Raw genomic sequence first — 14,914 nt, forward strand, 5'->3', positions numbered from 1 at the left:
TTAGTCTGTGCAGGCAAAGCAAGTGCATATATCTCAGACTCATAAAGCATCAGTTCAGAATTACACAGGAAATAAATGAGACTAAGCCAGAAGTCCAATTTCCAGAGTCCAGTTCACTAAAGCTAAACAAGCACCTTAGATAAATATGGCCTATTCTAAATGAAATGTTAGTGTAATTTTGATAACTGTCAATAATTCCTGCATTATGCCTAAATGAGCTTGTCATCCAAGGAGATTGCTGTATGGCTGATCTTAATTTGCTAATAAAAACTGCAGAGAAGAATTTCAGCTAAACTGGAACTATTTGATTCATAAAAGTGCAACAATGCACATTTTAAAGCATTCCTTCCCAGTCCTGGCTCCTGACTGGCTGAAGCCCAAAACCAGTTTGCTCTGCAGCCTGTAAGAAGGCCGCTTTGTTAAGTAAGAACAATGAGTGATTGTCTCTCTAAATCACTATTATTCCTTACCCCATTATAGTTAATTTATTTTTAATCATGTTATATAATAGAAATAAAATCATTGGATTAAGCATATATCTAGCAGTGGGAGCCCATTATCCTTTGACAATGTTCTGTTTCATTGACATTATATCTTCATTGTAGACAGTTTCCTTGCCATCATTAGTCCTAAAATGACTATTGGATTTCAAGGGTTTCTCCCTAATCCATAATAAGATTTACTTGCTAACAGCACAAAACAAAACAAAGATATGCTTCTGTTATTTTACTGCTGTTGAATACTTACTTTAAGCTATTAAGAAAATTCAAGTACAAATTCAGATATTATAAGTATTTAAAGTTTTCCTGCATAATTCTGATTCAAGGGAAAGCCTCAGCAACTTTGAAGCTTTGGATCTTTGTGGCTCTATTTTACTTAAGCAAGCAACAATACTTTGTCAGTTCTTGAATCAAATAAGATCTACTATTTCTTGCACAATGATTTTTTCAGACCAGTTAAAGCAAATCTCAGCACAGTTCATTTTCTCCAGAAATGGCTACAAGGGTTCATCAGATTTCACGTGAAGAAAGAGGCACAAACTTTCCTGCTAAGGTTGCCAGCAATTCCCCTGTGCTAAGTGCTAGCGAGCAGTCAGCACTACCGTTGGGAAGTTAAAAACTCCTTTGGCATGCTGATTCCCATGGGATAATTCAACAGTTATCCATTTGTACAAATGCCAGTCACAGTTAAATCTAAAACTAGATTTGTCCAAACCCTATTAACAGCAGCATAAGAATGCAGCAGGGACCATCCACAGAAAAGAGCCTTTTCTGTTATCTCATAGTTATCTTTGAGGAGGTGGCAGATTTCCCTGTGAAAATTATCCTTATAGATTGCCTCTTATTTAAGGATATGCTGGCACTATCAAGTGGTGCTCTTTTTATGCTGAAATTGCTAGAAACACTTAAGAGTCTTTGCATGACTCTTTCATCTGGGAGAGTAGCTTCAATAGATACCTATTTTCCATATATGTAGACAAGCTGTGACACTTTCACCCATATTGACATAATCCACGTAAGCCATATGGTTTCCATTAAGAAGGGTCCATATAATATAGTCAATTCTCCATTATCTTGGCTAATAGGAGAATAGAATAACCCAGATAAAGGAAGGACATGCATAATTATTGCTTCCAGATAAGAGCTGGCTCAAATATTTCTGCACTGTGCTCCCCAGACAGAGCTTGTACATCTGTCAGAGCTTGACAACTTAGAGTTTATTAACTCAGGCGTTACCTGCATCCATCCAATATAAGCAAGGCAGTTTGGGTGTCTCCATGATTTAATCACTCCACAAGTATTCTACTAACTGAAAATAATTTTGTCTATAATTAAATAACAGCTTCCATATTCACCGTTTTATATGTTCTGATACTAATACAGCATAGACCCAGTCATGCATAGACAAGTCAAGGTTGAATGGGGAATAATGAGGAAAAGTAAATTATGCATGAATTGCAAGAGGAGTACGTTCAAAACACAAGGGAATGCACAAGGCACACAGTGATGGAGAAGGGCCTGTGGAATTATCGTATTCTCAGACAGCACTCGCAGAGGAAGCATGCTCAGGACTGTCACAGGTAGCAAGTGTGAATCAGAACTATCTTTCTACGTGAATTGTCAGAGGTTTCTTTTTTATTGTGTTGCAATTACTCAGCCACACTGAACTTTTGTCAGTTGAGAGTTCTCATAACGTGTAATCTCCGAGACCTTTTAGTACCAATACACAGCCTTCCTGATCTCAGCACTGGTACACAAATTGTATTGTTCAGTCACAAGAGACACTCAGTTCTGTTACAGATATATGGACAAAACAGTGTCTTTACCACCATAGAAAGAAATACAGATTCTCTTACAAAGAAAACAAAAGTGTCACAAATAATTTTTTCTGGATTCTTATGGAAGGAAAGGAATTATAAAGAAATAGACTTAATGAAATCAACAACATCATTTCTTAAACATTGAAGTGAATCATCTTACGGAAACGAAACCATTGCCAGTCAAATTTTTAATGGTATACTTGTACATGGCATCGTGTTGAGGAACTGATGATTATATTCTGCCACATTCCGTGTTGCATTTACAAATTAGCATTGCCTTGGTTTGTCTGCACATTACATCTAGACAGAGGTACACAACAATGCAAGACACAGGCCGAGCTGTAGAGGGAAAACTGATGGGTAAGAGAAGTTAGCCATCTCATGTGATGTAACTGGCTACAGAAAGAGCAACTGAGAGTAAATCACAGTGCCAGACATATCAAATCCCTAAATATCTGTTCATTTTGCTTAAAGCATCACATACAGTGTTCAGATCGCTGCGGAGGTCTTGGACAACATTTTCTATACTCCTGGTATCCTTCAGAATCTCAACGCTTTGCGTATATGGATTGAAATACACAGAGAAGGGACGATTGATTGATTTGGCAAAGTCCCTGAAAGAAAAAAGAAAATTAACATAACTTTTTTTTGAACTGCTAAAGAAAAGAAAATTGGATTTTTGAGTCAGGGGAAATAATTTACCTCATCTTTTCTTTGGCTTCTTCAAAACTTTCTGAAACAAAGTAAGCCTCCTGGAAAGTAGTGATAAGGCATTCTTGCAAACAGGTTGTCTTTGGATCGAATGCTTTCACATTGGCCTTGTCAGAGAGAGCATGCTGCAAAATATACCACAGGACCTGTTAAACTGTGTTTTGATACTGCTGTGTGTCTACATACAACTGTTCATATATACAGCTTTTATATCGCTGTGCTGTATATTTCCCATGAGCTGGTAGCCCCTCTTGTTTTACTACAATGTTTTTTTCAGTTTGACTAGTGAACATGGTGAATTTGCTACTTAAAAGAGCTCTTTCTATGGAAAAATTTTTTTCCCCTAATAATGAAATAATAAGGAGGAGATTAGAAATGCACCTGCCATGAAGATATACAGATGTAAATGTTCAGCTGGAAACAGGAAAGTCATCAAATAACCATTCTTGAAACATTATCTGTACAACTGCAAATACGTATGTCCCCAAAATGTCATTTAACTGGTAGAATTCATCATTGTCTTGATGGGTAAATTGAGTCTCAACAAGCAGTTCATACAATCTGTGCTTTACATTTTCAGGACAGCATCATATACTATTTTCCTGACAGCGAAAGTGAAACTATATATCTGAAAACCCATTAAATAATGCCAGTGTATTGCATAGTGATGAAATGCACTGCCCTTCTGCCACATACACCTGAGCAATAATGCTCCATATAGTACTGCAAAAAAATAGCTAAACAGACACAGCTAACTACAGGGCAGACACTGGGCAGATGAGGCATCAAATGCTGCTACTCAGAATAGAGATTTCTGATTAGATTTCTCTTTAAATGACTTGCACAGGCCACTAGAAGGACACGAAGGTTTCAAAACTGGAAAGCAGGTACTGAGACATTTTCCAACACAATCTTTTCTAGCTCCCCTTTCGACTTGAATACTTGTGTTAGCTTTTGGACCTACCTTATCTTCCAGAGCATACATATTTTCATTCTCAGTGCTCTGTTATGGCAGTGCAAGGTAAGGAAGAAGAGCATATTTAGGTCACCTTTCAACCTTCTTTAGTCCCCTTATATCTATACACAGTGGAAGATGTGCATGAAAAGCATAAAGAAATGACAGTGAGGAAGCAGATCCCTGAGGTCCAAAGGTGTCTCTGATTTCTTTACTTTCTATCTGCATGGACATTCTTTATAGTAGAGTAAGGTATTAACCACAACTTTTATGCATGCTCTTGCTTATGCTCATTCCTAAATCCCTATGAAAGGCACTGAAAATATCACATCAGCTCTCAACCTGCAGTCTCCAAATAACAGGACAGAAAACTGGAACAAGAGCCTCTTCCTCCCACCTCCTCTCTCTCCAAAAATAAATACATGAAAAATTAATGTATGGAATCATGAAATGTCAGAGAATTACCTTTCTTTAGTGCATGTATCTTTTCCTTCTCACAAAGTTTGCTGTTTCTAGCCAGCCATCAGTTGAACAGGTTTGAAAACAAATATTCAAAATGGTCGGTCAACCAGCATTCTCTTCTAAATGGACTGCAGATCAGGCTCACCTTATTAGGCTACTGCCTATATCCCTGTTGTCACTTTCTCTTTGCAGAGCCACCATACCAGTGAATGCCTGTAAATTTAGGCACTTACCTCCTTCTATCAAAATGAATTTGCTTTTCTTCACTGAAAATTATAATAGATTCCCTGGGAGGTTAACTATAGATTAATAAAATCTCCTCTTAAGGTGTCTTTGTACTTCCAGGTGAGACTTGATGCCTCAAATGTCTAAAGCACAAAGTTTTAAAACTCTGACAGGACTGAGTGAAGCCCTATGCCTGGAATCAAGATTATGATACAGGCCATGATTTCTTAGGAACTGAATCAGTAGGTGACCGCTTCTGGCTTATGGATTCTTTCTTGTACTGTGAAAGCTTCAACAGAAGGGTTGACAGTGTTATCTTCTCTACTTACTAATGGCCTCTGCCAGGCCAAGTCTAGTCTTTGGGACTGAAGCCATCAGAGACGAGAAGGGATTTAGCCTGTGGCTCCTACATCATGAACAACTCCTCTAGTCACTGAGCCCTGATTTTATAAAAGGAGAAAGTTTAAAGAGGAGGAAAAGCTGATTAGTTATCACAGGGGACATCCTCTGAGAAAGCCTTTCTAGCTATTCTCCTCAGATTAACCATATGAAATGACTCATACACTCTGGATTCCAGTCTAGTTTACACATGAGCAGAGCTGTTGCTTCACAAAGCAATTCTGCAGAGACTGGGATGTGAAGACACCAAAGAATGTGCAACCTGGAAACAGAGGGTAAAGAATTCAGACATGCCTTCAAAGTTAGGTGACAACTGATCAGTTCTTCTTAAGATTGCAGTTTGGGAATGAAGTGCCTAAATTCCGATGAATTCCCACCTGAGTCACCTGTCTCCCTTCTAGGACATAGTCTTCGGCTCTTGGATCAATTAGGCATTGTCATGGCTACCAAAGCAATGTTTCCACCTTTGCAAGTCTGGATGGTGCTTTCAAATTCCACAATCTGGCATCTGTAACATCTGCTATTGAGTTGATACACTGACACCAGCAATGCAAGACTTCAGCAACTGACCTGAGCCTGCAGACAAACCTTCAGAGGGATCATAAACTGTTTAGTGTAAACTAGAAGGGTCAGGACACTGACTCAAAGCTGACTATAGCATTTTACAGAAACATTACAGTGTTCTAAAATGTTGGTCCTTGGCACTCTCAACATTATGAAGTACATAATCTCAACAAAAAAACTTGGTCTGGTGAGTCCAAAAGCTTTCAAGTTCATGCTATTCACTTATGGTTTGGTTGGACATTCAGTTCTTCAGTGAATTCAAATGAGAAAGTAGATTTCTCCAACAGAAACCTCTTTTGTTATCCCCCTCCAATGAGATGTCAGGGCTAATACAAGGAAAATAGGTTTTGGTAAAATAGAGCATCTTACCATCTTGTGGATCTGTAATAACTGTCCCTAATGGCCCATTCATATGAATCATATAACTGCTTATGCCAATAAAACTACTGGTGATTCTCCTTCCATTCGAGAAACAAGAATTTGGAGTGAAACTTCCAAATTAATCATCACTGATTCTGAGGAAAAGCAGCAGTATCAGACAACTGGACAGCTTAAGAATTAAACCATTACTCATTACAGGTCTCTCGGGTCTAGGTTGTCTGATGCATTGTACAGAAGATGGAAGATATAGCACAAGATCTAAAGAAGACTTACATGTTTTTGCAGTGGTAGCCGGTCAGAAATACTGGAGCATGTCAGATGGCACCAGGCATTTACACACTGCACAACAGTGAATCATTTCTTAAGTGACCACTATCACTGACACATGAAAAAAGTTTGGTCTTGTAATTTCTCTTGAGTATAAAAATTGGGGTGTAACAATACAACCCAGAGCTTTTCAGAATTGAGAAAAAATAAACAAAACAAACCCCAAAAAGTAAAAGTTTCAGCCAGCAAGGGGAAAACTTGAGTTGAGAAGTTGTGTGTGTACCAGTACTGATTTTATCGTCTTGTTATTCCTGGTAGAGTACACATAGTCTTGGAAAACCCTGCTCTTAAATGTTTTCCTGCTTATCTACAACCTAAGTTGCAAATCTGACAGTGTCCTGATATTACCAGAAATTCTTTTTCAGTGGTACAATTTTATATATTGTCTAGACAAATAAGTAAAAGACTTTCTAAAGAGTACTAAAATGAACATCTGGGATCCAGGAGTTGTTTTCTTCATCCTCTTCAGAAAACCGAGCCAAAATTTGCATTTGAATCTTTTTGGTGCTAAAGGCTAATGCTGGCTCTTCTTAAAATAAACGATCATTAAAACAAAATAATACAACTATATATTGTATTCGACCTTAAAAATTTATACAGAAAGATTTGAAGACTACCTCTCCGTTTAATATAGAAGCATACAACAGGGATATATGACTTGATCTACAGCCAACTGAAATGGATAGGAGACTCCTTTAATGAAAGAGTTCAAGAGAGCATCATACAAAGTAAATGGATTAAAATTTCCAAAGACATTTGAACTGCCTTTTAGAAATAGTTTTAATAATTGAAATGTACATTATTTCCACCTTATCTCTAAGCCCCAAATACATACTGTGTAATAGTGTTAGCTAGAGTTAACCTGACTATATTAAGCAGAAATTTTATAACTACTTACTGTATTATTCGTTTCCCCCAGGCTTCATTTTTAATCTTCTCTTTCTCCTTATTTTGTTGTGCTTTCCAAGTTTTTTTTACTTGATGCTTCCCTAGCATGCACATCAGGAAATGCACTTTTCAGTATCTGAAATTCTAACTCTAAGTACTGAGTGGGGAAAAAAATTTGAAGGGAATCCTATATTGATAGGTTGGTGCCCACATTTCTCTAGCTTTTACAGTTCTTCATTACTAAAACTGTTGACCAGATTTGCAGAGTGAAGCAGTGTAATACAGAAACAGAGAAGACTGAACAAGCCATTCACTGCACTGAAAGGACCAAATACTGCTGACCACCCTGCAAACAGTGTGGCTCATTCATTTCTAGAAATTATACATAAAATTGGTCACCATGTTATTTCCTGTGAATACCACTGCATTGAAAAGAGAGCTGATGGGGAGAGCAGTTGGAGAAAGCCTTTTCTTCTTGCCCTCAAAAGCATATTAATAACAAATGCCTCTGCAGTCTCGAATGCACCCTCAGTAAATTTGGAGACAAGACCAAGCTGGCATTATTGTTCTGCTGGAGGACAGGAAGGCTCTGCAGAGGGATCTGGATAGGATGAATTGATGGGCCAAGGCCAATCGTTTAGGTTCAAAAAGGCCAAGTGCCAGGTCCTGCACTTGGGTCACAACAATCCTATGCAGAGATAGAGGCTTGGGGGAGAGTAACTGGAAAGTGGCCCAGCAGAAAAAGACCTGGGGGTGCTGGTTAACAGCAGCTGAATATGAGCCAGTAGCATGCCCTGGTGGCCAAGAAGCCCAATGGCATCCTGGATTGTATCAGCAATAGCATGGCCAGCAGGACCAGGGCAGTGACTGTCCCCCCGCACTCAGCACTGAGGCCACACCTCGAGTTCTGTGTTCAGTTTTGGGCCCCTCACTACAAAAAGGACATTATGGCACTGGAGCATGTCCAGAGAAGGACAGTGCTGAGGTACCTGAGGTTGTTTAGCCTGGAGAAGAGGCGGCTCAGGGGAGACCTTATCACTCTCTCCAAGTACCTGACAGGAGGTTGTACTGAGGTGAGGGTAAGTCTTTTCTCCTGAGTAGCAAGTGACAGGACAATTGGAAATGGCCTCAAGTTGCGCCAGGTGAGGTTTAGACTGGATATTAGGAAAAATTTCTTCACTGAAATGGTTGCCAAATATTGGAATAGGCTGCCCAGGAAAGTGCTTGAGTCACCAATCCTGGAGGTATTTAAAAGATGTGTGGATATGGCAACTTGAGGACATGGTTTAGTGGTACTTGACAGTGCTGGGTTGACGGTTGGATTCAAGGATCTTAAAGGCCTTTTCCAATCTAAACTATTCTGTGATTCTATAAAGTCAAGGTATAAAAATTCAAAACTGAAACAAGATCTGTCTTCCTAGTGACAAGGATACTTAAGTATTTGAACTTCTTCACAGAAGTGACTGTGAGCCCACAATCACCCTGTCTTAAGAACGGCGGTAATTATTTCTGAAATATTTTCACTCTGACACCTATGAGAAGTACGTGTGTTGCACACACAAGGGTGAGGCTTCCTGGCCATGCAATCTGACTCTCCTATTCATCCCCACTCACCACTGAAATAGCTGGTATTGTCATCATTTTCAGAACAATTGCTGCCATCCATTAGGATTTTGGTTATAATCAGGATATTGATATAATCAGTATCTCCAGAACAGTCTATTAGCATGATTTTTCAGAAACTTTCAGATGAAAGAAGACATTTTCCCTCCCGATAGGTGCTAAGAGAAAAGGCTAGTAAGGGAGGCTGCTTTCCCACAAAACAGCAGAGACTGGCAATGGCTTGATGCAAGGCTGTGCACCGAAGTCATGGGTGCCCAGACATTCTCCTACCTAAGCACCTGCCTGATGTATCTTGTTGACAAGAAGCACATTCATGCCCATGAATGTGGTCTAGAAACAGCTTCTCCCATGGTCACTTTAGCAGAAAACTTAGTCATTTTTTGCAATTTTTTCCTTACCTTTTACCTTCTTTTCTACTCTGGGGCACAGTCCCACAAAGGCTTTCTGGACATTTTTCACCTTATCAGGCCCTTCATGGAGACTATGTCTACTTGTGGTATAGTGCTGTTCTGTTCCCACAATACACAAATTTTCAGTAACCAAAATGTCTCATTTAAGTCTCTAAGCATATGCACAATCTGGTGAAATTTAATATCTTATGATACACAAGAGATCAAACCAAATGGTCTAATAGTCCCTTCAGGCATCATATCTACAAGATATATATGTAGAGTAATAGAAAAGTATATAATGTTACTGATTTATGGCAAAATTACTATTTTATATATATATATGGCCATACCTTTGAAGAAGATCAATATAGTCCATTAATGGGCAAATTATTTAATTTATACTGTTGCTTTTCAAAAGGATTATTCTTTGCACTTAAACTCTGAGATTATTGTTGAGCAAAGAATACGGACCTGGGATCACAAATGTGTGATACCAAAATATGCACACTTGACAAGAATAATGTGTTTATTTATAACAGTGATGGTAGAAGACTTATTATGTTCTTGACTATCCATTTCCTCATTTTTATGCCCTTAGATTTTGTAAATTATGTGACAGGTATTTTCAGGGTCATAACCTAGCAACTATATCTCTTAGTTTAAATAAAAGGCCTGATTCTCTGCAAAATACTGCACAGAGTTTGGGGCTCAGCACTGAATGTTGCTAGGCCAGATGAAAACAAGCAGGACATGTTCATCTCTTTGCATTTAACCATCTTTGCGCTGTGAGTATAGAATATTGCCAGGCAGATAGGGAATGCTTCTTTGGCTGAAGTATGCACAGAACTCAGAGCATCTCTAGTGCAGCCAAGGAAAAAATACTGGAAAAGGTAATTTTCTTCAACCTTTTTCCTTCTACTGAAAGAACAGCAGTTTGACTAAGGAGCTTCACCACAAATACTCTGTTATAGGTGAAATAAACAGCAAAAAGAGACTGGGGTATTTCTATTAATCTGCCAGACAGTTCACTGAAAGCCAGCCCAGGAGGCTGGGAAGATGTTTTAACACAAATAAACAATAGATATATTGCAAAATAGTTTGAAATACTATTCCATATATGCTTTTGAAAAACAAATATTTACCTGCAAAGCCACCAAGAGGTCATTTGGGTCCCTGAAAATAGTACTCTTACCTCTCTTTACCCTTCCCTCCCATCTTGCCAACAGAGAGATGTACTAAGTCTCAAAATACTACATTTGTGACAAAATACCTTTTGCTTGTTTCCCATGTTTTGTAGGCATAAAAAAGGCAATAAATCATCTGCTACAACTAATCACACCATGCAAGGTTAAACAGTTTCACCTTTATAAGAATAGGGCTCTATGTATTGTCTAACAGGCAAGTCTAGCATGAGTTTATACACATTCCTTAATTGTAAATATGAATAATCTACTGAATGGACCTTAATGAATGTTGGTTTTTTCATATCAATAATGAATCCATTCAAATACACTGGATTACTTACAACACAATCATGTCTGATTTCTAACACTTTATTGTGGGTGTTAAAAATATATGCTTCTCATCCAAACAAAGCTTTTAGAGGCCCAAGGCAACCTTACCTGCTAGAAACCATAAGCCTCCTTTTACAAGAAATGAAAATTCAAACAGAAATAAGTTTTGTAGTTTATAGTTGTTTTGGTACTTTGGGACTTACAAGTCCGTTTCATGCTTCAAGTGCCAGCTGATACTTTTAACAAAGCTTTTAGGTCAATACCACATTTTAAGTATCAGCTTTTTATCTTGAGAATTTTAACTGTTATTTGAGAGTCAATATATCTATATCCAACTATTATTTTGTTAAGATTAAAGGTTGATTCTGCTTTAATGGTACATACCTTTAATTCTCCAATAGAAGACAGAAGTCCTGCCCCATAAGCGCGTAGTTGTCCTTCTTGCTTGCAAAGGCCAAATTCAATCGTAAAAAAATAGCACTGTAAAATATACAGATATTCACATACATATAGTGTAGTTGCAAATGGGCACTTAAGCAATGACAATCAGTACCATATTCATTCACTTGCCCCACTTCTTCAGGATTACCTGTCTTGAATATAAACTCAGATACAGTACATTATTACTGCCAAGTAATTTAAATGTCATGTTCTGCAGTAAGGGAGCTTTGAACAAAAATGTGAGATTCTGCTTTTTTTCTGGGCAACCAAGCAGTTCCCAGGAATGGCCAGTTAGGAATGGACAAGCAAGATCATTTAGGTATCAAATGCATTGATAGGAATCTGCAGAGATTTATGAAACCTTCTGAAACAAATGAGATGACTTAAAATAAAATTCTGCAAGGAAGTCAGTCCGACTGTCTAGGAACCTCCCAAGATCTCCGGGATCTAGTTCAGTTTTACACTCAAGCTGATACCCCTTTAAAGTCTGCAACATAGTGAATTTACTTAAACACGTGTGCGTAGGAGCCTTCTTGAGTTCAGGCCTTAGTCTTCACTAGATTTTACTCTGTCATAAATGTCTGTCATAAATGAAGAACTAATATGGCATTTGGCTTCTTAAATTACAGAAAGAAAATTATAGTCAGTCAAATGAGTTTACTTGACCAATCCATTGCAGTTGTTTTTTAGGTCTACATTCAATCAGGTAACATATCTGAGCTGTAAAATTGATGAGAAGCTGTGAAAGAGATATGCTAACTGAGAATAATATTGTGGTATTTAACTTTGCTGTAGCCACCCAACAAAGTTAAACGTTAGGAAGACCTTAAGAAGCACAGATAGCCCACTGTCCACTAAATGCAGAAGATGACTCATCTTCTGAGTTTTAGTTTGGTTTTGTTATGAGACATCGAGATTGCTTTTTGATATTAGATCAAACAGTTGAGATTAAGATAGTAACTATTTCTACATATAAAGGTTTTAGGAAGCTGATTTCTAACTTACATGAAAATATTGCACATATATACACACACATCTGTACATACTTGAGTTTTTTACATTATCTGACAATTTCAGGTTTTGTGTAAAGAGACATAACTTCACTGAACCTAGCAGATTTAATTGTCTTTGCAGGAAACATGAATTTAAGACAAGAAGCAACCCAGTATTTTGTACTAAATCTTGAATTTTTCAAATAACTTAAGAATGGATCCTAACACAATGATCTTTTCCCATACAGGTCCTCCTTAATACCCCACTCTTCCAGTATTTAGCATACTAAATGTAAAAGAGTAGAAATTAACACCTCTTTTAAGTTCAATAAATGTTTAGAAATTCAGAAATTATTAACTGCTTTGCCGCATCAAAGTTTCTGCAGAGCTAGTGATTCATGCAGCATGGCACTGTGCAGAAGGATGTAATGAAAGAAAAAATAAAAACATGAGCCCTGTGTCTGATCCAAACCTGCTAAGTCAGTTGAGAAGAAGAATCAGTTGCAGAAATTTCAAATGTTTTAAGTCAGATTCCATCGCAGCAGTCAAAGGCACAGACATCCACAAGGGGAGGTGAAAACACAACATCATCAAAGAGAACCAAAAAAAAAATCAAATATCCACCTCTGGCTTTGCTATTGACACAGCTAAGTCAAGCTGGCATAAAATTTTTCAGTATATGCAATGAGCTAATGTCCCCACTTAGAAGAAGACAACTCATTTCCAAAAATGTCATCTCAGGGACAAAACACCAGGTACACAAAATGACAAAGGTATTGCTGTAGGAGCAATGAGTGAAGCTGAGAGACCTACCACCAAGAGTACAAACGCCGCTTTCCTGCCTAAATATTTTGCCAGAAAAACCTTCAGGAGGCAACAGTCCTTGTTCTCTACATGCTGACACTGTCAGCAATGAACTACTCAGCTTTACACTTAAATCTCATCTTTGAATTTGCCCCCTCCTTCCCAACTCCTTTAAAGGAACCCATCAGGCCATATGCTGTAAACATAAACATTCTGACAGATACACAGCAGGATTTGGCTCCCAATAAAACACAGTGATCATGCTCATTTTCATTCTTAAAAGCAACAGTGGCTAAAAAGTCTAGTGTTTGTTGAAGACCTGTAAGAGCAGCCATGACTTTGTCCCCATATGTGAGACACCTTTCCTGTCGACCTTTCTCAGGTTGAGGAAGACAAAATCAATGTCATGCTGGTCCCTGGAGAAAGTCCAATGCCCACTTAGCAATCTATAGGACCAGAGGAGCAAGGGAAGAGAAACATTCTCCACTCCCCTGAGGATGTGTGCTCCAGGGAATGAAAGGGGCAGAAGGCAGAGAGCTAACACAGCCACAGGAGAGAGCAATCCCTGCTGTCCAGGGTGAATGGGTATCCTGTTCGCAAGACAGAGAGACCTAAATTCCACTTCCTCCTTGAGCTTCTTTTACTTTAGTTCAAAAATTATTATAATCGTTACTATTATAAAAGGGAGTTATATTTATGAGCCAACGCTTGCTGATGAGAGCCAAACTTTATTATTTACAAGACTTGTAATCGCAGTATAACCAACCCAAGTAAAACACATACAAAATGGCAATACATCTGCCTACTACTAACTTGTGGCATCCAACTATAGCACTGAGAAAAGCCCTTCAAAAGAAAAGCTGATTTTTTTATAAATTTGCCATATGGAGCAATTACAATTTACTATTTAAGAGAGTTCTGCTTAGCCAAGAAAATGCGATAGTTCACCCAATGCTGCCATCTTCAGATCATTAGTAAGTGATACACGATTCCTCCCACCTTCCCACTCACAGACATGCAGAGATGGCTCAGTGCATCAACAGAGTTTGCAGGCTCAGTAAGCTGTGCTCTCAAGTCTACAAACATCAAGGCATACTGATAAGGAGGTTAAATACTAACTATATAGAGCCACTTTTCATAGACCAGACACAGAGATACCCACTAGATGCCTCTCTTTGTATGGTAAACCACAATTGTGTTACTCTATATTTACACACAGGATAACCATTTTGGAGTGGGAATGACTGAACAAAGAAATGGCTGTTGAGATAAATACATTTTTTAAAGCCTCACCTGAAGACAAAAACTGGGTATTACACTGTTGTTACAAATAGGCTGATGAATGCAAGCACAAATGGGGGCATCCAGGTTCTCCTGTTCTGATTTCAAATCTTGGACCTGTCTCTGGCATACTTCCTAGACTGCGGCCCCAGACATTTGGCTCCACTACAAACTACAGCAATATCCTGTCATCTGCCTTTACATTCAGTTCTACCTCATCTTTGGGGTGAAGTGTGGGTTTGCTACAACCTATAGAGAGGCTCTTGAAGTTTCTGTAGTTTTTGAAGAGCCTTACACTAAAGTGCTCATCTTGTCCAGGAGCTGCTTTATGCTGATGACGCCGCCCTTGTTGCCCACACAGAAGTAGCTCTGCAGCGTTTAACATCCTGCTTTGCAGATGCTGCTGAGCTCTTTGGGCTGGGAGTCAGCTTAAAGAAGTTCTCTATCAACCTGCACCTCAAGGAGTCTTCCTTCCTCCCCATATCACCACTGGCAAATCAGTGCTCAGTTGAATCAGTCCAGCAGTTTAATTACCTAGGCAGTCTCATCTCCTCGGATGGTAAGATTGATGGAGAGATAGAGAACAGGTTAGCAAAGGCATACAGTGCCTTCGGAAAGCTTCATAAAAGAGTTTG

At 38.6% G+C, this 14,914-nt stretch overlaps 1 protein-coding gene across 1 annotated transcript in view; it reads right to left on the bottom strand.

The window, feature by feature from the left end:
• Positions 1-2,117: 2,117 nt before the first annotated feature.
• Positions 2,118-14,914, bottom strand: part of TPH2 (tryptophan hydroxylase 2) — a 51,987-nt gene continuing 39,190 nt past the window's right edge. The window contains exons 9-11 of the mRNA XM_029963509.1: positions 11,146-11,241; positions 3,023-3,156; positions 2,118-2,934 (exon numbers count right to left, since the gene is read on the bottom strand). Of these exons, the coding sequence (XP_029819369.1) occupies positions 2,760-2,934; positions 3,023-3,156; positions 11,146-11,241 (405 nt within the window). The 3' untranslated portion in view covers positions 2,118-2,759. The remainder of the gene's footprint in view (positions 2,935-3,022; positions 3,157-11,145; positions 11,242-14,914) is intronic.

The sequence above is a fragment of the Manacus vitellinus genome, unplaced genomic scaffold (assembly GCF_001715985.3).
Source record: "Manacus vitellinus isolate BGI_N305 unplaced genomic scaffold, ASM171598v3 scaffold_5_pilon, whole genome shotgun sequence".
NCBI classification, from domain to species: Eukaryota; Metazoa; Chordata; class Aves; order Passeriformes; family Pipridae; genus Manacus; species Manacus vitellinus.